The sequence below is a fragment of the Aristolochia californica genome, unplaced genomic scaffold (genome assembly GCF_029961685.1).
Source record: "Aristolochia californica isolate CCGP_79_NKW_82.1479 unplaced genomic scaffold, dmAriCali1.0.hap1 SCAF_16, whole genome shotgun sequence".
Taxonomy (NCBI): domain Eukaryota; kingdom Viridiplantae; phylum Streptophyta; class Magnoliopsida; order Piperales; family Aristolochiaceae; genus Aristolochia; species Aristolochia californica.
The window spans coordinates 14,145,941-14,173,922 of NW_027181837.1; the positions used below are offsets into that span (position 1 = coordinate 14,145,941).

Sequence of the window (27,982 nt, forward strand, 5' to 3'; positions counted from 1 at the left end):
AGTCTTATTCTTATGGACCATTCAACTGATTAATTGATGAATTTTTACATAGTCAAAATATCATGTTATTTACAAACTACCACCACGATTTTGAGATTTCTTTACAGCTCATTTGAGAAAGTCCTTGAGGTACCCAAGTCAAATACCAGAGATATCAGAAGTACCGGATCTGCCTATTCCGAAAAGGCTACAACAGGTGGCGTTGCACCAGAGAGAGAAACCCACGCGGACAAGCCCTCTGCTATTGCATGGGAGCCATGTATAGCTTCTTGTCTCGCTAGTCTACATACTCTTTACAGAATTGGGTTCACTTTGGACTGGTACGGCGGAAAGACAAAAGGACAAAAAGGGGAACACGAAGGTTGTTGGTGAGGAAGACCCATGATTAAAGAATGTCGATAGACGGGAAAGTAGAGGTTCAGGTCCGCAATGGCAGAAATGCAGGCGGGAGGAGTTCCTGTTCTGGGTAAGAGAAGGTTAGGCCAGAAGACCTGGAGTGAATCAAAGAAGCTGTGGCACATAGCAGCCCCTGCGATACTCACTTCTGTGCTGCAATTCACCATTGGGTTTGTGACTGTGGCCTTCGTTGGGCACCTTGGGACTGTGGAGCTTGCGGCTGTATCCGTTGTTCAGAATGTCATCGAAGGCTTTGTTTTTGGAATCATGGTAAGTTCTTCTACCATGCTTCTCATTTTTCTTTCTCCTAGTCTGTAGGCACCGATTCTTTCATGGCTTCTGCTAATCCATTAATCTCTTGCTGGTTTTGCATCTCCATTATGCACTTCCATGGGCACAAATCTGCTTCTTCTTTCTTTTTATGGTTCAGTTCTCTCTCTATGTCTCTCATTCACTCTATCACATTACACATACTTACACTGTTAATATCTAAAAGTAAAATCTGATCCTTTCAATTGATTCATAGCTAGGAATGGGAAGCGCCTTGGAAACACTCTGTGGTCAAGCAGTTGGGGCAGGAAAATTTCATATGCTTGGAGTTTACATGCAAAGATCATGGATAATTACTTGCGTAACTGCTATACTTCTGGCACCAGTTTACATATTCACAACACCCATCTTGAAACTCCTCCATCAAACAGATGAGATATCAGAAGTTGCAGGCAAATACTGCATATGGGTGCTTCCACAATTGTTTGGTTATGCAGTGAATTTCCCACTACAGAAGTTTTTTCAATCTCAGAGCAGAGTTTGGGCCATGGCTGCTATATCTTCCGTGGCATTAGCCCTTCATGGTCTGTTGAATTGGGTGCTTGTGACAAAGCTCGGACATGGTGTGATTGGAGCAGCCATGGCGGGGAATATTTCTTGGTGGTTCATTGACTTGGCACAGTTTATCTACCTGGTATCTGGTTTCTTCCCTGATGCATGGACTGGGTTTTCTTTGTCGGCATTTCAGGCCTTGGGTAACTTCATAAAGCTCTCACTTTCATCAGCAATTATGTTATGGTTAGTGTTGAGATCAAAGCATTCTGGTACTGTAACTGATTATCTCATCCCAGTCCATGGGTTTCTCTGTGCTGATTGTCAAAATCTGGTTTTCAGCTTGGAGCTTTGGTACTTCACTGCAGTGATCCTTCTAGTTGGTTCCTTAAAAAATGCTGAAATTTCTGTGGATGCTATTTCAATTTGGTAAAAAATTATTTTCCTACCAGTGCAAATATCTTATTTGGAACTCGTTATGATCATACATAAATTATGCTTATATTTCAATGGAATCCTTCACAGACATTCTCTACTTCTCTGAAACATTTCATGCATCAAGCTCCAAGTTTGAATTTTTTATTTCTTATCCTTCTATAACATAAGTAATCTGTTATGAACTCTGCAGCATGAACTTCCAGTTTTGGGCATTCATGATCACCCTGGGCTTCAATGCAGCTATCAGGTATTGAGTTACAGGGCAAAAGTCTGACAATTTTTATTTTTGTTAAAAAATTCAAATTCTGTATAGAGTCAGATTTTTCAAATTTTCTTGCAGTGTGAGAGTATCAAACGAACTTGGGGCTGGCCATGCAAATGCAGCAAAATTTTCAGTTGTGGTTGCTGTATCCACATCAGTTGTCTTTGGATTACTCTTCATGAGTATAGTTCTCTTAACAAGATCTGATTTCCCCAAGCTGTTCACAGATAAACCCGTCGTTGTAAGGGAAACATCTAAACTGGGATATCTTCTGGCAGCAACCATCCTCCTGAGCAGCATTCAGCCAGTCCTCTCTGGTACCCTCTTTTCCTCAGAATTTACAGCTTTAATGGTATCAGATTTGTCAGTCAGGAATTGGGTTACACCTGTTTTCGGAAAATTTCAGGTGTGGCAGTAGGTGCGGGATGGCAAGCCTTGGTAGCAGTTATCAACATAGGATGCTACTACGTTATAGGATTACCTGTGGGAGCCTTGCTTGGCTTCAAATTCAAGCTAAATACTCTGGTCATTACAACCTAACATTCTCAATTTCAGTACAAAAATCATCTAAATTAAGCAAGAATTGTTTTACTTAAATTCTGCTCTTTATCCCCTTGCAGGGCATCTGGTCTGGGATGTTATTAGGGACTGTCGTTCAAACAGTTATATTGATATGGATCACATTGAGAACCAACTGGCACAAGGAGGTAAGTTATCCAATTCCATTAAGGATAACATAGAATCAAGGTTTATTGTTCTTCAATCAGGTTAGAAAGAAACAGGAACTCTTACCAATTATCTTAATGGTGAAACAATATCTACTCAGTCTTTACTTAGATATGATAAGGGATAAGCATAATCCCTTCAGTTATCAGAAAATATGTTATTGGATTTATCTCTTGTTGTATTTATCTTCTTATGTAAAACTTATTTTCTCAATTCTAAATTGTATAAATATCATCCATAATTAATTGTAAAGTGTGGTTTAATTAATCCTCTAATATGGTTCAATTCAATATATAACAAGATAGTGGCTTAAATGCTACCCACTTTCATTGATGTGTCTTCCATGTTTATGGATTGATCCATTGCAGGTATTTTGCGCCGAGGAGCGAATTAGGACGTGGGGTGGTCCATCGGAGCATCAAGGAGAAAATTGAAGCTAGTTCAAGGTACAAGATAGGCAACATGAGGGCACAAAAGGAGTTTGAGGCAATACATTTCTATTATGGAAGATGAAGGAGCAGAGTAACAAGAAATTTATAATGTGATTCTCACCTTTGTGTGTTGACCAAGATGTTTCATATTTTGAAGAGTACGGGATTACCTAAGACATCTTTAACAACCTAGACACCAAACCCCTGCCCCTACTAATGGTTCCACACCTCTCACTATTTGCCTCTCCAACTATGTCACATGGTACTTTTGAATGCACCTTGTCTCATTTGTGTCACACTGTTAGATTTAATTTTTAGGGAATTTTTGGAAATACCAATTTTTAAAAAATATTTAACAATATACCCATCTTCTAAACTTATTCGTCAAATGGTACTTTTGAATGCACCTTGTCTCATTTGTGTCACACTGTTGTACCCCTCCCATCAGCTGTTGTAACCGCCTCTACTGTCGTCGCAGCTGCTCACCGGCCGCCTCTGAGGAGAGGGGAGAGTGTTGCAGGTAGAAGAGGAAACACGGGAGAAAGTTAAGGAGAAAAGAAAAAAAGAAAAAGAAAAAAAAGCCAAAGAATAGGGACTGACATGAAGTTGACGCATTGGGGAATTAATTTTCTTTTGACTAATTTTTTAATTGGAAAATCAGTTTTATTGAGTATAATATTTATTTACATTTGAAATGTCTGAATTTTTATAAATAATAAAAATAGTATTAAAAATAAGATGTAAACGATTAAGAACTTTTAGTTTAGTAATTCTCGGTTCAGTTTCCCTTAGAAACTGTGAACGTCATCGGCAATCATTCCAGAAACTGTGAACTACGACAGACCATTCTTCTTCCCCGACTGTATCTCTCTGCAAGTCTCGCTACCTCTGCCACCTCTGCCTCAATCAATCTCCACGGAAGCTCTAAGCATAGCGGCATCTGGGTTCGTACCATGTTAAGATAGCTGAGCGTTGCCTTCTTTAACTTTGGATGTCCGAATTATGCAGATGCAAGCATTACAGAAGGATTTGCAGAATCAGGGCTCCATGCTGCTGTAAAATATTTTCATGCAGACACTGCCATAACGAAGCTATGGTGATCTCATTCAACTCGTTACTCATTAAAACCCGCTTTGCTTCAAGTCCATGAAAACCCACTTGATAATTTTTTTTGTCTAATGCAGCTTCGGTCCGGTGATGGGCATCGGATGCCGAGACACGAAGTGGAAACTGTAATGGCTCTAGCTTCTGTTCTTGGTCTTCTTTTAAGTGTGATTTAGCAATGGGAAGCTCTTGAGCTATCTGGGTCTCTGTTTTCTCAGGTTATTTGTTCAAACTGCAAACTCGAACAACCGGTACTGTGAAACGCAGATCTCCATGATCCATCTGATTATTTCCTCCATAACATTGAAAATTTTTGCTTTTCTTCTTTTGTTTCTTTCTTCTGTCAATAGTGCTTGTGATTGTTTAATGAACAGGTAGTGAGATCATGCCTGAATTGTAGCATCGTCATGGGGCGCTACTTCTGTGCAATCTGTAAATTCTACGACGATGATGTTAGTCTTCACTTCCAATTCCCAGATTGTTACCATAACAGAGAATTGATATATGCCACACTATGTAGAGTATGTATAGTTATGGCGGATTTGACTAATGGGTGAAGCTAACCAGACCGATGGCTTTATTGCAGCTTTCAAAGAGGCAATTCCATTGCAGACAATTGCATTTGCAGGTAAACTTTCCGGGCTCTTATCTTTTTGAATCAGTCTTTGCAATCTTCTTGTGGTCAAATGACTTCAATCAGTTTGTATGCCGCAATTCTTTGGCCTTTTTCAATGTCTGTTCCTCTTTTGCAGGATGGGTGGAAGGGAGAACTTCTTCCACTGCAAAAAATGTGGTAATCTATTCATTCTTAAGCAGAATATTATTTGCTGGAAAAGTGTTTTTTCTGCTCTGTTCTGTGCGCTCACTTGCGCCTTTGATCCTCAACGAAAAAACATATACTCTGATTTCTTACAGGATGTTGTTATTCAAATGACTTGAAAGAGAATCATGTATGTGTGGAGAACTCACTAAGACATGATTGTGTAATTTGCTTGGAGGTAAGTGATAATTTTCTGAGTGTTGGAAATGGTTACATTTACTGGCATGAATTTGACTCCTTTTTCCTACTCGGGCAGTACCTATTTGATTCTCTGAAACCCATGAGAGTGATGAAATGTGGGCACACCCTGCATTCCAAGTGTTTTGAGAAGATGATGACAGAGGGGTAAGGAGTAAGTGATAATCTGGCTTTATTGAACGACTGGTTCCGTAATCTTGATTCTATTTTTCGACTTTTGATCTGCCAGGGTGACTGCTTGCCCCATTTGCGCTCTCCCTCTTGAGATTTCAAGTGTTTTGAGAAGATGATGACAGAGGGGTAAGGAGTAAGTGATAATCTGGCTTTACTGAACTACTGGTTCTGTAATCTTAATTCTATTCTTTCGACTTTTGATCTGCCAGGGTGACTGCTTGCCCCATTTCCGCTCTCCCTCTTGAGTGATCGAGCTTGATGGAACTCTCTTTTATGCTTGATTTACATTTTAGCACTTGTGTAACTCAAAAAAACTCCAATTTTCAGTAAGAATGTAACTCTGAAACTAAGCTTTCCTTTGTTTTTCATATTTAGATTCAGGCCACAATGGTGTAAATCCATTCTCTAGATCCTCACCTCCCATTTTAGAAGTTAAAAAGAAAAAGGTGGGTAGCACTTCAACCACTTTTAAAAAGAAAAAGAGAGATTGGAAATTGGGTTTGACTGCTTTGTTCATTCTTTCTTGCTCGTTAAGTTATGCTCCGCACTGATAAGAGAGAAGAGTATGATTTTGTCTTCCACATGCTAGGCAAGGTTTTTAGTCTAGGGTGGCAAGGCCTTCGATACACTAAAATATAATATTGTTAAAGGGGTTTGCCTGAACTTGACCTGTTTATTAAGTGGGTAAAATTATCACCGTCCACATAAATTTCATCCATGGAGATTCTTGTTTTAGGAAAGTCATACATGAAGTAAGAAACTCTCCCAGCTATGTAAATTCCTCAGGGCTAATGGCCGGCTTAGCTGCCAAGTAGACTCAATGATTGTCTTCGTTGTCGCTAGATCTTCTCTGCAGGTATTTGTAGTAAACAAACTACAAGATTATCTATGCGAAATTTGTTAAGGTTTGATCTTATGCTACCATGGCGATGAAACAAAAGAAGAAAGAGGATGAGAAAGGATATAAATAAATCGAGGGCTACGCAGACCACTATAGAAAGAGATGAATGAATAATTCACCGATGCTTTCTATTCGTTAATACAAGTATTTATAAGTTACAAACAAATACAATTTTATATGATAAGCATTATCACATAGCTTTAGAATTACAATTTGTGGTAATCTCAACTTCTCGCATCGTTATCTTTATGTCTATCATGCCCTTACAAGATGGAGCTCCAAGAGGAGAGTCTAATCTTGGTCTTCAAGAAGAGGAAGCGTATTCGGAGAAATGGTTTGGTGAGAGCATTTGTTAATTGATCAGCAGTGGTGACATGTGTAACCTGAAGAACACTACTTTGAATTTGTTCCAAAATGGAGTGGTAATCCAAAGCAACATGTTTCATGCGCAAGTGAAAGACGGGATTGGAACACAAATTTATAGCACCGGCACCGATATTGTCACAACAAAGTATCGATTGTCGCGGAAGAAAAACTCCAACTTTAGTGAGAAAAGAGCAGATCCAACTGATCTCAACTGTAGTGGATGCAACAGATCGATATTCCACCTCGGTAGAGGATCGAACCACAGTTCGTTGCTTCATAGAACTTCAAGAGATAAGATTGCGACCTAGGTAAACAATATAGGCACTGGTTGAAGTGAAATCATCCTTGTTACTAGCCCAATCATCATCAGATAATGCATGAAGAGACAAAATAAATTGTCGATGTAGTATAATACCATGATCCAGAGTCCCACATGTTAAGCAGTGAAGCCTAATTAATGCCTTACGCTGAGTTGGTCGCAGATCGTCCAATCCACGATATATTAACTGTTGTTTTATTAAAGGCAGTTTGGGAATTTTACTCTTGTATTGCGGATGCCCTAATTTTCTCTTTATAATTAAGAAGCACCACTATTAGGGTTTTGATCATCTTAATCCGAGAGCATCTCGAGAGGTTAGGAAGAAACACCTGTAAGTGTGCGATTTCTCTTGTAAATTATTTCATCTTCATAGTGGATTCCTGCAGTGGCGGAAGAGTAGTCTCACCTTGAGGCGTCCCTGTATAAATCATATTGTTTGTTTTCGTGCTTGCTTTTCTTTTCTTTCACGATTATTATTGTTGTTGTTGTTAGTTTGGAATTACAGCATTTAATTCCTAACAAGTAGTATCAAAACTTTTGTTTGTGATTGAGAGCAATGGCTACCAGAGAAGGATCGACACTAGGGATCAACAAATTTGATGGTATGGATTTTGCATTATGGAGGATGCAAATTGAAGATTATTTGTATAGTAAAAAGCTTCACGCACCACTTCTGGATATGAAACCAGAAGGTATGAAAGATGATGAGTGAAATCTCCTCGATGGACAAGTGTTGGGAATAGTCCGATTAACACTGTCAAAGAACGTTGCTCACAACGTGGTATCAGAGAAAATCACAACAGCGATGATGAAGATTTTGTCCAACATGTATGAGAAGCCTTTTCCAACTAATAAGGTACACCTCATGAAAAAACTTTCCAATTTAAAGATGAAAGAAAATACATCAGTTGTATCGCATTTGAATGAGTTTAGCACAATTGTTAATCAATTGACATCCGTTTAAATTAAATTTGATGATGAGGTTCGTGCTTTAATTATTTTTGGTGTCACTCCCAAATTGGTGGGAGCCTATCAGGGTTGCGGTCAGCAATTCTATAGACAACAGAAAGTTGATCTTTAATGATGTTCGGGATACCATTCTCGCTGAAGAAGTTCGTAGAAAGGACTCCGGAGAATCGTCGACATCTAATTTTGCCGTAAGTGTCGATACTAGGGGTAGAAACTTCGAGAGGAATTCCAACAAGGACAATGGTAGAGGGATGTCAAGGAATGGTAGAAACAAGTCCAAATTCAGAAGGAATGTAGAATGTTGGAATTGTGGCAAATCTGGTCACATAAAGAAGAACTATAGAGCACCGAAGAAGGACGAAAAGAAAAATGATGCTACAAATGCGGTGACTAAAGAGGTACACGATGCTACAAATGCGGTGACTAAAGAGGTACACGATGCTAAAAATGCGGCGACTAAAGAGGTACACGATGCTTTACTCTTGTCGGTTGATAGCTCTATTGACTCTTGGGTGTTAGATTCAGAAGCTTCTTTTCACACCACCACACATCATGAGATCATGGAGAATTATGTTGCTAGAGATCACGGGAAGGTGCATCTTGCTGATGGAGAAACTTTGGATATTGTTGGTGTTGGTAATGTCAATTTGAAGATGTCAAACGAGCCAGAGTAGAAAATTCAAAGGATGAGACATGTACCAAAACTAATGTGCAATCTGATCTCAGCAGGGCAACTTGATAATGAAGGTCATAATGTGACTTTTAATGGTACTACCATAAAAAGTCACAAAGGGATCCATGGTTGTTGCACGGGGGTGTTAAAACTAGAACTCTCTACAACACTTCAAGTTGCAAAGACGCTATTGCAGTTCCTGATGCTATTAATGATTATGACTTGTGGCATTATAGGCTCAGTCACATGAGTGAGAAGGGAATGAAAGTGCTTCAATACAAAGGGAAGCTACCAGGGTTGAAAACTGTAAACAACAGTTTGTGTGAAGGCTTTATTTTGGCAAGTAGAAAAGGGTAAGCTTTTCTAAGGCTAGAAAGTAATAGAGGTCAACAAAATTGGAGTTGGTTCACACTGATGTGTAGGGGCCTTCAATTATTACTTTCCTTGGTGCTTCTAACTACTATGTGACATTTATTGATGATGCATGCAGAAAGGTATGGGTTTATTTCCTGAAAAAAAATCTTATGTCTTTGATACCTTCAAGAGATGGAAAACAATAGTTGAGAACGAGACAAATTTGAAGGTAAAGTGCCTATAGTTAGATAATGAGGGAGAATACATAGATGATGATTTCAAGCGGTACTGTGCTGATAATGGAATCAAGATGAAGAAGACCATTCATGAAAAACCTCAACATAATGGTGCGGCTGAGAGAATGAACAGAACTTTGAACGAGCGTGCTATGAGTATGAGATTACGTGCGGGATTGCCTAAGATGTTCTGGTCTAAGGCAATTAGCATTGCTTCCGATTTGATCAACAGAGGTCCCTCAACACCATTGGATTGTAAAATACCGAAAGAGGTTTGCAACGGTAAAGAGGAAAACTTTTCTTTCTTGAAAGGTTTTGGTTGTGTTTCTTATATTCATATTGACTATTCTACTAGAAATAAACTTGATGTTAAATGTAAGATATGTTTCTTTATTGGCTATGGTGATACCGAGTTTGGTCCTCACTTTTGGGATGAACAAAGTCGTAAGGTTATCAGGAGCAAGGATGTGATCTTCAATGAAGGTGCCTTGTATAAAGACAGGTTGAGAACAGAGTCTAAGAGCACAAGTGATGAAACCAAGAAGTCTAAAGTGATTCAGTTGAGAGATCTTCTAGCCATTGAGATGGAGAATATTACTCAGGAAGACCAAGAGAACATACCCCTCAGAACTAAATCAAAACATTCCTGTGACTGAACTCAGGAGACCTGTCAGAACTAGCAGACCACCATAGAGGTACTCCCCTACACTAAATTATATTTTATTGACTGATAAAGGTGAACCAAAGAGTTATGAGGAAGTTGTGCAAGTTGATGAATCAACCAAGTGGGATTTGGCCATGAATGACGAGATGGATTCATTGTTATCCAATCAGACATGACAGTTGATTGAGTTACCAAAAGGGAAGAAGGCCTTGCAGAATCAATGGGTGTACCGAATAAAAGACGAACATGATGGCAACAAGTGGTACAAGGTGAGACTGGTAGTAAAAGGCTTGAAAAAAAAAGAAGGCATTAACTACACTGAGATTTTCTCTCCTATAATGAAATTGACTACTATTAGAATAGTGCTTGGACTAGTGGCAAATGAAGACTTGCACTTACAGCAGTTGGATGTAAAGACAACCTTTCTTCATGGTAATTTGGAGAAAGAAATTTACATGAAGCAACCATAGGGTTTCAAAGCACAAGGAAAAGACAAAATGGTGTGCATACTTCAAAAGAGCAGGTATAGTCTTAAACAAGCTCTAAGATAGTGGTATAAGAAGTTTGCACTTTTATGAGTAGTAATGTTTCTTGAGGCGCCATGCGGATCATGGCTGTTATGTGAAGAACCTTGATGATGCCTACATTATTCTACTACTATATGTTGATGACATGTTGATAGCAGGTGCTAGCAAACAGGAAATAAATAAGTTAAAAAGGGAGTTGTCTAAGAAGTTTGCAATGAAGAATTTGGGTGCTTCAAAACTAATCCTTGGGATGAGGATTACTAGGGACATTGATGTCTTGAAACTGTCACAAGAATAATATGTGAAGAAGGTGTTGAGCAGGTTCAATATGAATGATGCAAAACAAGTGAGTACTCCTTTAGCTAGTCACTTTAGGCTATCTAAGGAGAAGTCACCTTCGACAGAGCAGAAGCGAGGTAACAAGGCCAATGTGCCTTATGCTTTTGCTATTGACAATCTCATGTATGACATGGTGTGTACTAGACTAGACATAGCTCATGCAGTGGGAGTTGTGAGTGGATATATGAGTAATCCGAGTAAACAATATTGGGAAGCAGTGAAGTAGATTTTCAGGTATTTGAGAGGCACTGCAGACTCAACCTTATATTTCAGAAAGTCAGACTTGGGATGATAGGGTTATGTAGATGCTGACATGGCTAGAGACATTAATAGAAGGAAGAATACCACTGGATATGTTTACACATTGCGTGATACAATATTTAGTTGGGTCTCTAAGTTGAAGAAGATATTTTCTCTTTCCCCTACTGAGGCAGAATATGTTGTCGTAATCAAAGCCAGCAAAGAGATAGTAAGGTTGCAGTCTTTCTAGAAAGAATTAGATCTCAAGCTTGGGAAGAATGTGTTGTATTTTGATAGTTAAAGTGCTATTCATTTAGCAAATAATCTTGTTTATCATGCCAGAAAAAAGCATATACAGGTGTGTTATCACTTCATTAGATTGGCTCTGGAAGATGGAGTTTTAGCACTCGAGAAGATTGAATGGAGTCAGAATCCGGTTGATATGTTGACAAAGATTGTTACGATCGAAAAAAATGAAGTTGTGTGCAACTTGAGTTGGACTTCTCTCTGAGGATTGAGAAGCTATTGCCATTGCAGATGAGATATTGATAATGGATTAGTCTCCAAGTGGGAGATTGTTAAGTTGTGGAGCCTAATTAACACCTTATGCTGAGTTGGTCACGATTGTCCTAATTTTATGTTTATAATTGAGAGGCGCTTCTATTAGGGTTTTGATCATCTTAATCCAAGGAGCATCTCGAGTTAGAACTCAAGAGGTTAGAGAGAAACACGTGTATGTGTGCGATTTATCTTGTAAACTATTTCATCTTTATAGTGGATTATTACAATGGCGGAAGATAGGACGTAGTCTTACCATGAGGCAAACCTGTATAAATCTTGTTGTTTGTTTTCATGCTTGTTTCCTTTCTTCCACGATTTTTATTATTGTTCTCATTAGTTTGGAATTAGGGTGTTTAATTCATAAAACCACAGAGATAGCGTAACAATCGCTTGACAACATCCTAGTGATCAATAGTAGGGCAATGCATAAACTAGGATAACTTATTTACCACATAAGCAATGTCAGCGCGAGTAAGAGACAAATATTTCCGAATCCCAATAACAGTCCTATATTAAGATGCATCAGAGAGTGTTGAGCCAGACTAAAGTGTGAGTGGATGATGTGGCAAGTGGTGTTGCTATAGGCTTTGCATTTTTCATGTGTGTGTGAGCAAGGAGATCGGAGATATACCAGTATTGAGACAGAAGTAGGCCTTCAGGATGAGGAACCACTTCAATAAAGAGAAAATAAGCCAAGGAGCCAAGATCCTTGAGTGAGGATCTCTGAGCAAGTAGGTGGACGAACATTGCCATAGCTTGATCATTGGTTTTTGTTATAATGATGTCATCAAAATAGACCAAAATATACATTACAACTGAACTTGTGTGAGAGATAAATTGAGAAGAGTTTGTATGAGAGTTGGTGAAACCCGAGGTAATGAGAAATTGGCGTAACTCATGATATACCAAGCACGAGGTGCTTGCTTGAGACCGTAGATGGCATTGTGAAGCTTGCAGGCATAATTGGGATTATCATGATCAATGAAGCCCAGTGATTGTGCCATAAAGACATCCTTAGATAGAGCACCTAGGAGAAACACATTATTAACATCAAGTTGTCAACGTGACCAACCACTACTTACTGCCAGGCTGAGAACAATTCGAATAGTGTTAGGCTTAACAATAGGACGAAAGGTTTCATGATTATCAACGTCAGGGCGCTGGTGAAACCCTTTGGCAACTAAACGAGCCTTGTACCTATTAATGGAGCCATCGGAAAAAAAATTTAGTATGAAATATCCATTGGCAACCAACCAGATTCTGTGAGGGATCCGAGGGAACAAGTTCCCATGTCTCGTTCCAAACAAGAACGTCATATTCATCAGACATAGCCTGATGCCATTTGGGATCAGTAAGAGCTTGAGTTATAGTTGTGAGTTCACGATTGGCAGATGCAGGCACCTGGGCTATGGATTTTATTTTTTGGATGGGCCTATAAATATTTTTCTTAGATCTGGTGACAATAACACGGGGAGTAGAGGAAGCAGGTAAGCATGATGGGTGTGAGTTGTACAAAGTGGGAGTTGGGTTAGGTGTTGGGGTGGGAGGGGGGTGGGATGTGAGGTCGTTAACAGGGCTTGTAGAGGGCATAAGGATCAAAGTTGCAAATGATGTGCCGATAACCAGGAGGATGAATACAGATGATCACCAGTGTGAGAGTGTGTCGTACGAGGGACGATCAAGAGATAACTGAAGTGAAGTGAAGGGGAAGATAGACTCAATGAATTTAACATGACGTGACACAAATAGACGAGAAGTATTGGGGTGAAGACATATATCATTACTTTGCGTGGTAGAGTACCCTATAAAAACACAAGGAGAAGAACGTGGAATGAGTTTCAATTTAATCCAATTTTGTACAATCGCACAGGTAAAGAAATTGGAGAGGGAGAAATGATTGATTGCCATAGTAGACCGGAACTTGGATAGAAGTTTTGATGGTGCTGAAGTGGAAATGATGATCCAAGTTGTTTTACTTTGCACCCAACCCGCACCAGAAGACCTCCCAACTATGTCAGAAGTTGTCTGAATGCTTGAGGAGAGGCATTGGCAGAAAGGTGGGAAGAGTGGCAACAAGTGGAGGTGACCCGAAGACGAGACTATGAGAGACTTCAGAGGAGATTTGATCGGGGAGAGAATTCCATTTATAACCAAGAAGCAATTGAATTATCAGGTGGAAAATAGTTGATGGCAGGTTTACAAAATCAAAAGCTAGGGGTTGCTTTTGTTGGTAACTTGATAATAGGCAAAGGATCCTTGGGAAACTAGCTTTTTTTTTTTTTTTTTTTTTCTGTTTGCAGAATTCTTATTAGCTTGTATTGTATGCTATGTTTTCTTCTTTGGATCCCCCATTACTCGTTGTTTCTTACAAAAAATGTACACTGAAGAGATCAATCATTAAATATAGCATTTCTTGTATCCAAAACTGTTGCTAAAGTACTCGACTTTTAGTTGTTTTTTTTTTTTTTTTCTTTTGGGTGCTCAAACTAACAAATGGATTTATACCTTCTTTCTTTGTGTTTATGTTTATGCCCTTAGGTGGAGGGTCAGCTTCTATTGAGCGTCCATTTTTACTAGTTCTAGTTTGAATTGTTTGATTTATTAAGTTGTATTAATGTACAATAAACATTAATCTTTAACTAATATAATATATATTTAAATTAATTAGTACATTAATATATTTTAGTTATACATTAAATTAGTTATTCATTTAGTAATAATGTTTATTTTACTTAATTTAATGTTTAAGTATTATATTTTAATTAAGTATGCTCTACAAGTTACTAATTCTCTTATTTTCTGCGTTTTCCTCATATGGGGGCGCTAACACTGTAAATTGTTTTTCAGTGGACATGAACTCGTCCATACTAACACCCATTTCGAATATGAAGATCATGTAGATGCAAGAAATGAAGATGAAGATGAAAATCAAATTTTATGTTTGTTGACTAACCCCCCCAAGACATCTTTAACAACCTAGACACCGACCCCTGCCCCTATTAATGATTCCACACTTCTCACTATTTGCCTCTCCAACTATGTCACATGGTACTTTTGAATGCAGCTTGTCTCATTTGTGTCACACTTTTAGATTTAATTTAGGGAATTTTTGGAAATACCTATTTTAAAAAAATATTTAACAATATACCCATCTTCTAAACTTATTCATCAAAATACTCAATTTTGATCAGGTCAGAAGAGAGTGTATCTTTCTGCAAGTCTCGCTCCCCTCAACTCTGCCACCTCTGCCTCAAGCGATCTCCATGGAAGCTCTAAGCATATCGGCATCTGGGTTCGTATCATGATAGTCATATCTCCGTGAGTTAAGATAGCAGAGCGTTGCCTTCTTTAACTTTGGATGTCCGAATTATGCAGATGCAAGCATTACAGAAGGATTTGCAGAATCAGGGCTCCATGCTGCTGTAAAATATTTTCATGCAGACACTGCCATAACGAAGCTATGGTGATCTCATTTAACTTGTTGCTCATTAAAACCCGCTTTGCTTCAAGTCCATGAGAACCCACTTGATAAATTTTTTGTCTGATGCAGTTTAGGTTCGGAGATGGGCATCGGATGCCGAGACACGAAGTGGAAACTGTAATGGCTCTAGCTTCTGTTCTTGGTCTTCTTTTAAGTGTGATTTAGCAATGTGAAGCTCTTGAGCTATCTGGGTCTCTGTTTTCTCAGGTTATTTGTTCAAACTGCAAACTCGAACAGCCGGTACCGTGAAACGCAGATCTCGATGATCCATCTGATTATTTCCTCCGTACATTGGGCAATTTTTTCTTTTCTTTCTTTGTTTCTTTCTTCTGTCAATAGTGCTTGTGATTGTTTAATGAACAGGTAGTGAGATCATGCCTGAATTGTGGCATCGTCATGGGGCGCTACTTCTGTGCAATCTGTAAATTCTACGACGATGATGTTAGTCTTCACTTCCAATTCCCAGATTGTTACCATAACAGAGAATTGATATATGCCACACTATGTAGAGTATGTATAGTTATGGCGGATTTGACTAATGGGTGAAGCTAACCAGACCGATGACTTTATTGCAGGTTTCAAAGAGGCAATTCCATTGCAGACAATGTGGCATTTGCAGGTAAACTTTCCGGGTTCTGTCTTTTTGAATCAGTCTTTGCAATCTTCTTGTGGTCGAGTGATTTCAATCAGTTTGTATGCCGCAATTCTTTGGCCTTTTTCAAAGTCTGTTCCTCTTTTGCAGGATCGGTGGAAGGGAGAACTTCTTTCACTGCAAAATCTGTGGTAATCTATTTATTCTTAAGCAGAATATTATTTGCTGGAAAAGTGTTTTTTCTGCTCTATTCTGTGCGCTCAACTGCGCCTTTGATCCTCAACGAAAAAACATATACTCTGATTTCTTACAGGATGTTGTTATTCAAATGACTTGAAAGAGAATCATGTATGTGTGGAGAACTCACTAAGACATGATTGTGCAATTTGCTTGGAGGTAAGTGATAATTTTCTCAGTGTTGGAAATGGTTACATTTACTGGCATGAATTTGACTCTTTTTTCCTACTCGGGCAGTACCTATTTGATTCTCTGAAACCCATGAAAGTGATGAAATGTGGGCATACCCTGCATTCCAAGTGTTTTGAGAAGATGATGACAAAGGGGTAAGGAGTAAGTGATAATCTGGCTTTATTGAACTACTGGTTCTGTAATCTTGATTTTATTCTTTCGACTTTTGATCTACCAGGGTGACTGCTTGCCCCATTTGCGCTGTCCCTCTCTAGTGATCGAGCTTGATGGAACTCTCTTTTATGCTCGATGAACATTTTAGCACTTGTGTGACTCAAAAGAACTCCTATTTTCAGTAAGAATGTAACTCTGAAACTAAGCTTTCCTTTGTTTTTCATATTTAGATTCAGGCCACAATGGTGTAAATCCATTCTCTTGATCCTCACCTCCCATTTTAGAAGTTGAAAAGAAAAAGGTGGGTAGCACTTCAACCACTTTTAAAAAGAAAAAGAGAGATTGGAAATTGGGTTTGACTGCTTTGTTCATTCTTTCTTGCTCATTAAGTTATGCTCCGCACTGATAAGAGAGAATAGTATGATTTTGTCTTCCACATGCTAGGCAAGGGTTTTAGTCTAGGGTGGCAAGGCCTTCGATACACTAAAATATAATATGGTTAAAGGGGTTTGCCTGAACTTGACCTGTTTATTAAGTGGGTAAAATTATCACCGTCCACATAAATTTCATGCATGGAGATTCTTGTTTTAGGAAAGTCATACATGGAGTAAGAAACTCTCCCTGCTATGTAAATTCCTCAGGGCTAATGGCTGGCTTAGCTTGCAAGTAGACTCCATGATTGTCTTCGTTGTCGCTAGATCTTCTCTGCACGTATTTGTAGTAAACAAACTACAAGATTATCTATGCGAAATTTGTTAAGGTTTGATCTAATGCTGCCATGGCAATGAAATAGAAGGAGAAAGAGGATGAGAAAGGATATAAATAAATCGAGGGCTACGCAGACCACTATAGAAAAAGAAGAATGAATAATTCACCGAGGCTTTCCATACGTTAATACAAGTATTTATAGGTTACAAACAAATACAATTTTATATGATAAATATTATCACATAGTTTAGAATTACAATTTGAGGTAATCTCAACTTCTCTCATCCTTATCTTTATGTCTATCATGCCCTTACAAGATGGAGCTCCGAGAGGAGAGTCCACTCTTGGTCTTCAAGAAGAGGAAGTGTATTCGGGGAAATGGTTTGGTGAGAGCTTTTGTTAATTGATCAGCAGTGGAGACATGTGTCACCCGAAGAGCACTACTCTGAATTTGTTCCAAAATAAAGTGGTTATCCAAAGCAACATGTTTCATGCGTGAGTGAAAGACGGGATTGGAACACAAATTTATAGCACCGATATTGTCACAATAAAGTACCGATTGTCGCGGAAGAAAAACACCAACTTTAGTGAGAAGAGAGCAAATCCAACTGATCTCAGCTGTAGTGGATGCAATAGATCGATATTCCACCTCGGTAGAGGATCGAACCACAGTTCTTTGCTTAATAGAACATCAAGAGATAAGATTGCGACCTAGGTAAACAATATAGATACTAGTTGAAGTGAAATCATCCTTGTTACTAACCCAATCATCATCAGATAATGCATGAAGAGACAAAATAAATTGTCGATGTAGTACAATACCATGATCCAAAGTCCCACATGTTAAGCTATGAAGCCTAATTAATGCCTTACGCTGAGTTGGTCGCGGATCGTCCAATCCACGATATATTAACTGTTGTTTTATTAAAGGCAGTTTGGGAATTTTACTCTTATATTGCGGATGCCCTAATTTTCTCTTTATAATTAAGACGCACCACTATTAGGGTTTTGATCATCTTAATCTGAGAGCAACTCGAGAGGTTAGGAAGAAGCACCTGTAAGTGTGCGATTTCTCTTGTAAATTATTTCATCTTCATAGTGGATTCTTGTAGTGGCGGAAGACAGGACGTAGTCTCACCTTGAGGCGTCCATGTATAAATCATATTGTTTGTTTTCGTGCTTGCTTTTCTTTTATTTCACGATTATTATTGTTGTTGTTGTTAGTTTGGAATTACGGTGTTTAATTCCTAACAAGTGGTATCAAAAAATTTGTTCATGATTGAGAGCAATGGCTAGCAGAGAAGGATCGATACTAGGGATCAACAAATTTGATGGTATGAATTTTGCATTATGGAGGATGCAAATTGAAGATTATTTGTACAGTAAAAAGCTTCACGTACCAATTCTGGATATGAAACCAGAAGGTATGAAAGATGATGAGTGGACTCTCCTCGATGGGCAAGTGTTGGGAATAGTTCGATTAACACTGTCAAAGAACGTTGCTCACAATGTGGCGTCAGAGAAAATCACAACAACGATGATGAAGATTTTGTCCAACATGTATGAGAAGCCTTCTGCAAATAATAAGGTACACCTCATGAAAAAAATCTTTAATTTAAAGATGAAAGAAAATACATCAGTTGTATTGCATTTGAATGAGTTTAGCACAATTGTTAATCAATTGACATCCGTTCAAATTAAATTTGATGATGAGGGTCGTGCTTTAATTATTTTTGGCATCACTCCCAAATTGTTGGGAGTCTATGACGGCTGCGATCAGCAATTCTGTAGATAGAAGAAAGTTGATCTTTAATGATGTTCGAGACACCATTCTCGCGGAAGAAGTTCGTAGAAAGGACTTTGGAGAATCGTAGACATCTAATTTTGCCCTAAGTGTCGATACTAGGGGTAGGAACTTCGAGTGGAATTCCAACAAGGACAATGGTAGAGGGACGTCAAGGAATGGTAGAAGCAAGTCCAAATTCAGAAGGACTGTAGAATGCTGGAATTGTGGCAAGTTTGGTCACATAAAGAAGAATTGCAGAGCACAGAAGAAGGACGAAAAGAAAAATGATGCTACAAATGCGGTGACTAAAGAGGTACACGATGCTGTACTCTTGTCGGTTGATAGCTCTATTGACTCTTGGGTGTTAGATTCAGAAGCTTCTTTTCACACCACCACAAATCATGAGATCATGGAGAATTATGTTGCTAGAGATCATGGGAAGGTGTATCTTGCTGATGGAGAACCTTTGGATATTGTCGGTGTTGGTAATGTCAATTTGAGGATGTCAAATGGGTCGGTGTAGAAAATTCACAAGGTGAGACATATACCAAAACTAATGTATAATCTGATCTCAACAGGGCAACTTGATAATGAAGGTCATAATGTGACTTTTAATGGTACTACCAGGAAAGTCACAAAGGGATCCATGGTTATTGCACGGGGAGTTAAAACTGGAACTCTCTGCAACACTTCAAGTTGCAAAGACACTGTTGCAATTGCTGATGCTATTAATGATTCTGACTTGTGGCATTATAGGCTCAGTCACATAAGTGAGAAGGGAATGAAAGTGCTTCAATACAAAGGGAAGCTACTAGGGTTGAAAACTGTAAACAACAGTTTGTGTAAAGGCTTTATTTTTGGCAAGTAGAAAAGGGTAAGTTTTTCTAAGGCTAGAAAGTAACAGAGGACAACAAAATTGGAGTTGGTTCACACTGATGTGTAGGGGCCTTCAGTTGTTACTTTCCTTTGTGTTTCTAACTACTATGTGATATTTATTGATGATGCATGAAGAAAGGTTTGGGTTTATTTCTTGAAAAAAAATCTTATGTCTTTGATACCTTCAAGAGATGGAAAGCAATAGTTGAGAACGAGACATATTTGAAGGTAAAGTGCCTACAGTTAGATAATGAGGGAGAATACATAGATGATGATTTCAAGCGGTACAGTGTTGATAATGGAATCAAGATGAAGAAGACCATTCATGAAAAACCTCAACAGAATGGTGTGGCTGAGAGGATGAACAGAACTTTGAACGAGAGTGCTATGAGTATGAGATTACGTGCGGGATTGCTTAAGATGTTCTGGTCTGAGGCGATTAGCATTGCTTCTGATTTGATAAACAGAGGTCCCTCAACACCATTGGATTGCAAAATACCGAAAGAGGTCTGCAACGGTAAAATAGAAAACTTTTCTTTCTTGAAAGGTTTTGGTTGTGTTTCTTATATTCATATTGATTATTCTACTAGAAATAAACTTGATGTTAAATGTAAGATATGTTTCTTTATTGGCTATGGTGATACCGAGTTTGGTCTTCACTTTTGGGATGAACAAAGTCGTAAGGTTATCAGGAGTAAGGATGTGATCTTCAATGAAGGTACCTTGTATAAAGACAGGTTGACAACAGAGTCTAAGAGCACAAGTGATGAAACCAAGAAGTCTAAAGTGATTCAGTTGAGAGATCTTCTAGCCATTGAGATTAAGAATATTGCTCAGGAAGACCAAGAGAACATACCCCTCATAACTAAATCAGAACATTCCTGTGACTGAACTCAGGAGACCTGTCAGAACTAGCAGACCACCATAGAGGTACTCCCCTACACTGAATTATATTTTATTGACTGATAAAGGTGAACCAAAGAGTTATGAGGAAGTTGTGCAAGTTGATGAATCAACCAAGTGGGATTTGGCCATGAAGGACGAGATGGATTCAGTGTTATCCAATCAGACATGACAGTTGATTGAGTTACCAAAAGAGAAGAAGGCCTTGCAGAATAAATGGGTGTACCGAATAAAAGATGAATATGATGGCAACTAGTGGTACAAGGTGAGACTGGTAGTAAAAGGCTTGAAAAAAAAAGAAGGCATTGACTACACTGAGATTTTCTCTCTGATAATGAAATTGAATACTATTAGAATAGTGCTTGGACTAGTGGCAAATGAAGACTTGCACTTACAGCAGTTGGATATAAAGACAACCTTTATTCATGGTGATTTGGAGGAAGAAATTTACATGAAGCAACAATAGGGTTTCAAAGCACAAGGAAAGGACAAAATGGTGTGCATACTTCAAAAGATCAGGTATAGTCTTAAACAAGCTCTAAGATAGTGGTATAAGAAGTTTGACACTTTTATGAGTAGTAATGTTTCTTGAGGTGCCATGCGATCATGGCTGTTATGTGAAGAAGCTTGATGATGCCTACATTATTCTACTACTATATGTTGATGACATATTAATAGTAGGTGCTAGCAAACAGGAAATAAATAAGTTAAAAAGGGAGTTGTATAAGAAGTTTGCAATGAAGAATTTGGGTGCTTCAAAACTAATCCTTGGGATGAGGATTACTAGGAACATTGATGTCTTGAAACTGTCACAAGAATAATATGTGAAGAAGGTGTTGAGCAGGTTCAACATGAATGATGCAAAACAAGTGAGTACTCCTTTATCTAGTCACTTTAGGCTATCTAAGGAGCAGTCACCTTCTACAGAGCAGGAGCGAGGTAGCATGGCCAATATGCCTTATGCTTCCGCCATTGACAATCTCATGTATGACATGGTGTGTACTAGACTAGACATAGCTCATGCAATGGGAGTTGTGAGTAGATATTTGAGTAATCCGAGTAAACAATATTGGGAAGCAGTGAAGTAGATTTTCAGGTATTTGAGAGGCATTACAGACTCAACCTTATATTTCAAAAAGTCAGACTTGGGATTATAGGGTTATGTAGATACTGACATGGCCAGAGACATTGATGGAAGGAAGAATACCACTGGATATGTTTACACATTGCGTGATATAGTATTTAGTTGGGTCTCTAAGTTGCAGAAGATATTTTCTCTTTCCCCTACTGAGGCAGAATATGTTGCCGTGATCAAAGCCAGCAAATAGATGGTATGGTTGCAGTCTTTCTGGAAAGAATTAGGTCTCAAGCTTGGGAAGAATGCGTTGTATTGTGACAGTCAAAGTGCTATTCATTTAGCAAATAATCTTGTTTATCATGCCAGAACAAAGCATATACAGGTGCGTTATCATTTCATTCGATTGGCTCGGGAAGATGGAGTTTTAGCACTCGAGAAGATTGAAGGGAGTCAGAATCCGATTGATATGTTGACAAAGACTGTTACGATCGAAAAAATGAAGTTGTGTGCAACTTCAGTTGGACTTCTCTCTGAGGATTGAGAAGCTATTGGCACTGCAGATGAGATATTGTTGATGGATTAGTTTCCGAGTGGGAGATTGTTAAGTTGTGGAGCCTAATTAACGCCTTACACTGTGTTGATCGTGATTGTCCTAATTTTTTCTTTATAATTGAGGGGCGCTTCTATTAGGGTTTTGATCATCTTAATCCAAGGAGCATCTCGAGTTACAACTCAAGAGGTCAGAGAGAAACACGTGTATGTGTATGATTTATCTTGTAAACTATTTCATCTTTATAGTCGATTATTACAGTGGCGGAAGATAGGACGTAATCTTACCTTGAGGCAAACCTGTATAAATCTTGTTGTTTGTTTTCATGCTTGTTTCCTTTCTTCCACGATTCTTATTATTGTTCTCATTAGTTTGGAATTAGGGTGTTTAATTCCTAAAACCACAGAGATAGCCTAACAATCGCTTGACAACATCCTAGTGATCAATAGTAGGGTAATGCATAAACTAGGATAACTTATTTACCACATAAGCAATGTCATCGCGAATAAAAGACAAATATTTTTGAATCCCAACAACAGTCCTATAGTCAGATGCATCAGAGAGTGTTGAGCCAGACTAAAGTGTGAGTGGATGATGTGGCAAGTGGTGTTGCTATAGGCTTTGCATTTTTCATGTGTGTGTGAGCAAGGAGATCAGAGATATACCAATATTGAGACAGAAGTAGGCCTTCAGAATGAGGAACCACTTCAATACCGAGAAAATAAGCCAAGGAGCCAAGATCCTTGAGTGAGGATCTCTGAGCAAGTAGGTGGACGAACATTGCCATAACTTGATCGTTATTTTTGTAATAATGATGTCATCAAAATAGACCCAAATATACATCACAACTGAACTTGTGTGAGAGATAAATTGAGAAGAGTTTGTATGAGAGTTGGTGAAACCCGAGGTAATGAGAAACTGGCATAACTCATGATATACCAAGCACGAGGTGCTTGCTTGAGACCGTAGATGGCATTGTGAAGCTTGCAGGCATAATTGGGATTATCATGATCAATGAAGCCCAGTGGTTGTGCCATAAAGACATCCTTAGATAGAGTACCTTGGAGAAACACATTATTAACATCAAGTTGTCAACGTGACCAACCACTGCTTACTGTCAGGCTGAGAACAATTCGAATAGTGTTAGGCTTAACAATAGGATGAAGGGTTTCATGATAATCAACTTCAGGGTGCTGGTGAAACCCTTTGGCAACTAAACGAGCCTTGTACCTATTATTGGAGCCATCGAAAAAAAATATAGTACGAAATATCCTTTGGCAACCAACCAGATTCTGTGAGGGATCCGAGGGAACAAGTTCCCATGTCTCATTCCAAACAAGAATGTCATATTCATCAGACATAGCCTGATGCCATTTGGGATCAGTGAGAGCTTGAGTTATAGTTGTGAGTTCACGATTGGCAGATGCAGGCACCTGGGCTGTGGGTTTTAGTTTTTGGATGGGCCTATAAATATTTTTCTTAGATCTGGTGACAATAACACGGGGAGTAGAGGAAGCAGGTAGGCATGATGGGTGTGAGTTGTACAAAGTGGGAGTGTGGTTAGGTGTTGGGGTGGGAGGGGGGTGGGATGTGAGGTCGTTAACAGGGCTTGTAGAGGGCATAGGGATCGAAGTTGCAAATGATGTGCCGATAACCGGGAGGATGAATACAGATGATCACCAGTGTGAGAGTGTGTCATACGAGGGACGATCAAGAGATAACTGAAGTGAAGTGAAGGGGAAGATAGACTCAATGAATTTAACTTGACGCGACACAAATAGACGAGAAATATTGGGGTCAAGACATATTTCAGTACTTTGCGTGGTAGAGTACCCTATAAAAACACAAGGAGAAGAACGTAGAATGAGTTTTAATTTGATCCAATTTTGTACAATCGCACAGGTAAAGAAATTGGAGAGGGAGAAAAGATTGATTGCCATAGTAGACCGGAACTTGGATAGAAGTTTTGATGGTGCTGAAGTGGAAATGATGATCCAAGTTGTTTTACTTTGCACCCAACCCTCACCAGAAGACCTCCCAACTATGTCAGAAGTTGTCTGAATGCTTGAGGAGAGGCATTGGCAGAAAGGTGGGAAGAGTGGCAACAAGTGGAGCTGACCCGAAGACGAGACTATGAGAGACTTCAGAGGAGATTTGATCGAGGAGGGAATTCCATTTATAACCAAGAAGCAATTGAATTATCAAGTGGAAAATAGTTGATGGCAGGTTTACAGAATCCAAAGCTAGGGGTTGTTTTTGTTGGTAACTTGATGATAGGCAAAGGATCCTTGGGATACAACTTTTTTTTTTTTTTTTTTTGGATGTAGAATTTTTATTAGCTTGTATTGTATGCTATGTTTTCTTCTTTGGATCCCCCATTACTCGTTGTTTCTTACAAAAAATGTACACCGAAGAGATCAATCATTAAATATAGCATTTCTTGTATCCAAAACTGTTGCTAAAGTACTCGACTTTTAGTTTTTTTTTTTTCTTTTGGGTGCTCAAACTAACAAATGGATTTATACCTTCTTTCTTTGTGTTTATGTTTATGCCCTTAGGTGGAGGGTCAGCTTCGATTGAGCGTCCATTTTTACTTGTTCTAGTTTGAATTGTTTGATTTATTAAGTTGTATTAATGTACAATAAACATTAATCTTTAACTAATATAATATATAATTAAATTAATTAGTACATTAATATATTTTAGTTATACATTAAATTATTTATTCATGTAGTAATAATGTTTATTTTACTTAATTTAATGTTTAAGTATTATATTTTAATTAAGTATACTTTACAAGTTACTAATTCTCTTATTTTCTGCGTTTTCCTCATATGGGGGAGCTAACACTGTAAATTGTTTTTCAGTGGACATGAACTCGTCCACACTAGCACCCATTTCGAATAGGAAGATCATGTAGATGCAAGAAATGAAAATGAAGATGAAAATCAAATTTTATGTTTGTTGACCCCCCCTGCCCCTACTAATGATTCCACACCTCTCACTATTTGCCTCTCCAACTATGTCACATGGTACTTTTGAATGCAGCTGGTCTCATTTGTGTCACACTTTTAGATTTAATTTTTAGGGAATTTTTGGAAATACCTATTTTTAAAAAATATTTAACAATATACCCATCTTCTAAACTTATTCATCAAAATACTCAATTTTGATCAGGTCAGAAGCGAGCGTACACCTCTGCCTCAAGCAATCTCGTTGGAAGCTCTAAGCATATCGGCATCTGGGTTCGTATCATGATAGTCATATCTCCGTGAGTTAAGATAGCAGAGCGTTGCCTTCTTTAACTTTTGATGTCCGAATTATGCAGATGCAAGCATTACAGAAGGATTTGCAGAATCAGGGCTCCGTGCTGCTGTAAAATATTTTCATGCAGACACTGCCATAAGGAAGCTATGGTGATCTCATTCAACTTGTTGCTCATTAAAACCCGCTTTGCTTCAAGTCCATGAGAACCCACTTGATAAATTTTTTGTCTGATGCAGCTTAGGTTCGGAGATGGGCATCGGATGCCGAGACACGAAGTGCAAACTGTAATGGCTCTAGCTTCTGCTCTTGGTCTTCTTTTAAGTGTGATTTAGCAATGTGAAGCTCTTGAGCTATCTGGGTCTCTGTTTTCTCAGGTTATTTGTTCAAACTGCAAACTCGAACAGCCGGTACCGTGAAACGCAGATCTCGATGATCCATCTGATTATTTCCTCCGTAACATTGGGCAATTTTTTCTTTTCTTTCTTTGTTTCTTTCTTCTGTCAATAGTGCTTGTGATTGTTTAATGAACAGGTAGTGAGATCATGCCTGAATTGTGGCATCGTCATGGGGCGCTACTTCTGTGCAATCTGTCTTCACTTCCAATTCCCAGATTGTTAGCATAAAAGAGAATTGATATATGCCACACTATGTAGAGTATGTATAGTTATGGCGGATTTGACTAATGGGTGAAGCTAACCAGACCGATGACTTTATTGCAGGTTTCAAAGAGGCAATTCCATTGCAGAGAATGTGGCATTTGCTGGTAAACTAGCCAGGCTCTATCTTTTTGAATCGGTCTTTGCAATCTTCTTGAGGTCAAATGATTTCAAGCATTTTGTATGCGGCAATTCTTTGGCCTTTTTCAATGTCTCTTCCTCTTTTGCAGGATCGGTGGAAGGGAGAACTTCTTCCACTGCAAAAAATGTGGTAATTTTTTCATTCTTAAGCAGAATATTATTTGCTGGAAAAGTGTTTTTTCTGCTCTATTCTGTGCGCTCACCTGCGCCTTTGATCCTCAACGAAAAAACAAATACTCTGATTTCTTACAGGATGTTGTTATTCAAATGACTTGAAAGAGAGTCATGTATGTGTGGAGAATTCACTAAGACATGATTGTGCAATTTGCTTGGAGGTAAGTGATAATTTTCTCAGTGTTGGAAATGGTTGCATTTACTGGCATGAATTTGACTCTTTTTTCCTACTCGGGCAGTACCTATTTGATTCTCTGAAACCCATGAAAGTGATGAAATGTGGGCATACCCTGTATTCCAAGTGTTTTGAGAAGATGATGACAGAGGGGTAAGGAGTAAGTGATAATCTGGCTTTATTGAACTACTGGTTCTGTAATCTTGATTCTATTCTTTCGACTTTTGATCTGCCAGGGTGACTGCTTTGCCCCATTTGCGCTGTCCCTCTCTAGTGATCAAGCTTGATGGAACTCTCTTTTATGCTCGACGAACATTTTAGCACTTGTGTGGCTCAAAAGAACTCCTATTTTCAGTAAGAATGTAACTCTGAAACTAAGCTTTCCTTTGTTTTTCATATTTAGATTCAGGCCACAATGGTGTAAATCCATTCTCTTGATCCTCACCTCCCATTTTAGAAGTTAAAAAGAAAAAAGGTGGGTAGCACTTCAACCACTTTTAAAAAGAAAAAGAGAGATTGGAAATTGGGTTTGACTGCTTTGTTCATTCTTTCTTCCTCGTTAAGTTATGCTCCGCACTGATAAGAGAGAAGAGTATGATTTTGTCTTCCACATGCTAGGCAAGGGTTTTAGTCTAGGGTGGCAAGTAGAGGTGGCATCGAGCCGAGCCGAACCCGAACCTGCTTATGTTCGAGTCGAGCTTGATTTAAATATTTCGAGCCGAGCCTTGTCTTGAGCTTAAAATTGTTATCGAGCTCGAGCCCAACGAGTTCGAGCCGAGCTTCGAGCCGAGCTCGAGCCTCAACATACATTTAAAATTTTTCAAAAAATATATATCGAATAAAATGTATATAAAATTATACATACATTTTACATAAAATTGGGCATGTCCTTTACATAAAATTGGGCATAACCTCTACTTAAAATTGAGCATAATATATATAATACTTGTATAAAATTTGGCATGACCTCTACTTAAAATTGGGCATAATCAATATACATAATACCTGCATAAACACTCCATAAACACTCCATAAAATTGTCTATACATTCCATAAACACTTCATGAAATTATTTATACACTCCATAAAATAATCTAAACACTCCATACACTGCATAACATTATAAATAAACTCCATACAATAATCAAACACAACAAAATTAAATAAAATATCACTATCAATTTTACAATCACCCAAATAAAAACTATAAATCCTTTAAATAAAATCCTATTACTATTACAGACTTACTAGAAAATTGCAAGAAATATTTTAAATTTTTCTTAGGAAAGTTAAATGGACCTCTTATTGCCTTTTCTAAGGAAATAAATAAAAATTAATAATTAATCTAATATATTATTATACTTATCGATAAATTTTTAATTACATAAAATGTCAAACACAAAATTGCTATGAAAATTGCCTCATGCTCAAAGTATTATATCATCAACTGTCAAATACTTATTCAAAATTTTTCTATATGGTTTTGTAACCCA

The 27,982-nt window shown here is 38.3% G+C and overlaps 3 protein-coding genes and 1 long non-coding RNA gene across 4 annotated transcripts; all 4 read left to right on the plus strand.

The window, feature by feature from the left end:
- The first annotated feature begins 429 nt into the window (after window positions 1-429).
- LOC137952633 (protein DETOXIFICATION 29-like) lies at window positions 430-3,233 on the plus strand. Its single transcript, XM_068799701.1, has 8 exons — window positions 430-666; window positions 923-1,464; window positions 1,561-1,647; window positions 1,847-1,903; window positions 1,997-2,235; window positions 2,325-2,443; window positions 2,539-2,625; window positions 3,013-3,233. The coding sequence occupies exons 1-8, from the start codon at window positions 430-432 to the stop codon at window positions 3,076-3,078; spliced, it is 1,434 nt and encodes a 477-aa protein (XP_068655802.1). The 3' UTR covers window positions 3,079-3,233.
- A 1,698-nt stretch (window positions 3,234-4,931) lies between these two features.
- LOC137952508 (uncharacterized) lies at window positions 4,932-5,747 on the plus strand. Its single transcript, XR_011112292.1, has 5 exons — window positions 4,932-4,972; window positions 5,095-5,177; window positions 5,256-5,344; window positions 5,427-5,497; window positions 5,581-5,747. It is a non-coding gene; the product is annotated as an uncharacterized lncRNA (long non-coding RNA).
- An 8,981-nt stretch (window positions 5,748-14,728) lies between these two features.
- Window positions 14,729-16,511, plus strand: LOC137953964 (E3 ubiquitin-protein ligase SRFP1-like). Its single transcript, XM_068801540.1, has 10 exons — window positions 14,729-14,812; window positions 14,896-14,983; window positions 15,071-15,118; window positions 15,209-15,241; window positions 15,365-15,442; window positions 15,577-15,620; window positions 15,744-15,784; window positions 15,907-15,989; window positions 16,068-16,156; window positions 16,240-16,511. The coding sequence occupies exons 1-10, from the start codon at window positions 14,784-14,786 to the stop codon at window positions 16,274-16,276; spliced, it is 570 nt and encodes a 189-aa protein (XP_068657641.1). The 5' UTR covers window positions 14,729-14,783; the 3' UTR covers window positions 16,277-16,511.
- An 8,737-nt stretch (window positions 16,512-25,248) lies between these two features.
- Window positions 25,249-26,994, plus strand: LOC137953998 (E3 ubiquitin-protein ligase MIEL1-like). The gene is made up of 9 exons (XM_068801578.1): window positions 25,249-25,321; window positions 25,405-25,492; window positions 25,580-25,627; window positions 25,718-25,750; window positions 26,063-26,106; window positions 26,230-26,270; window positions 26,393-26,475; window positions 26,554-26,642; window positions 26,726-26,994. The coding sequence occupies exons 2-9, from the start codon at window positions 25,490-25,492 to the stop codon at window positions 26,808-26,810; spliced, it is 426 nt and encodes a 141-aa protein (XP_068657679.1). The 5' UTR covers window positions 25,249-25,321; window positions 25,405-25,489; the 3' UTR covers window positions 26,811-26,994.
- Window positions 26,995-27,982: the final 988 nt, after the last annotated feature.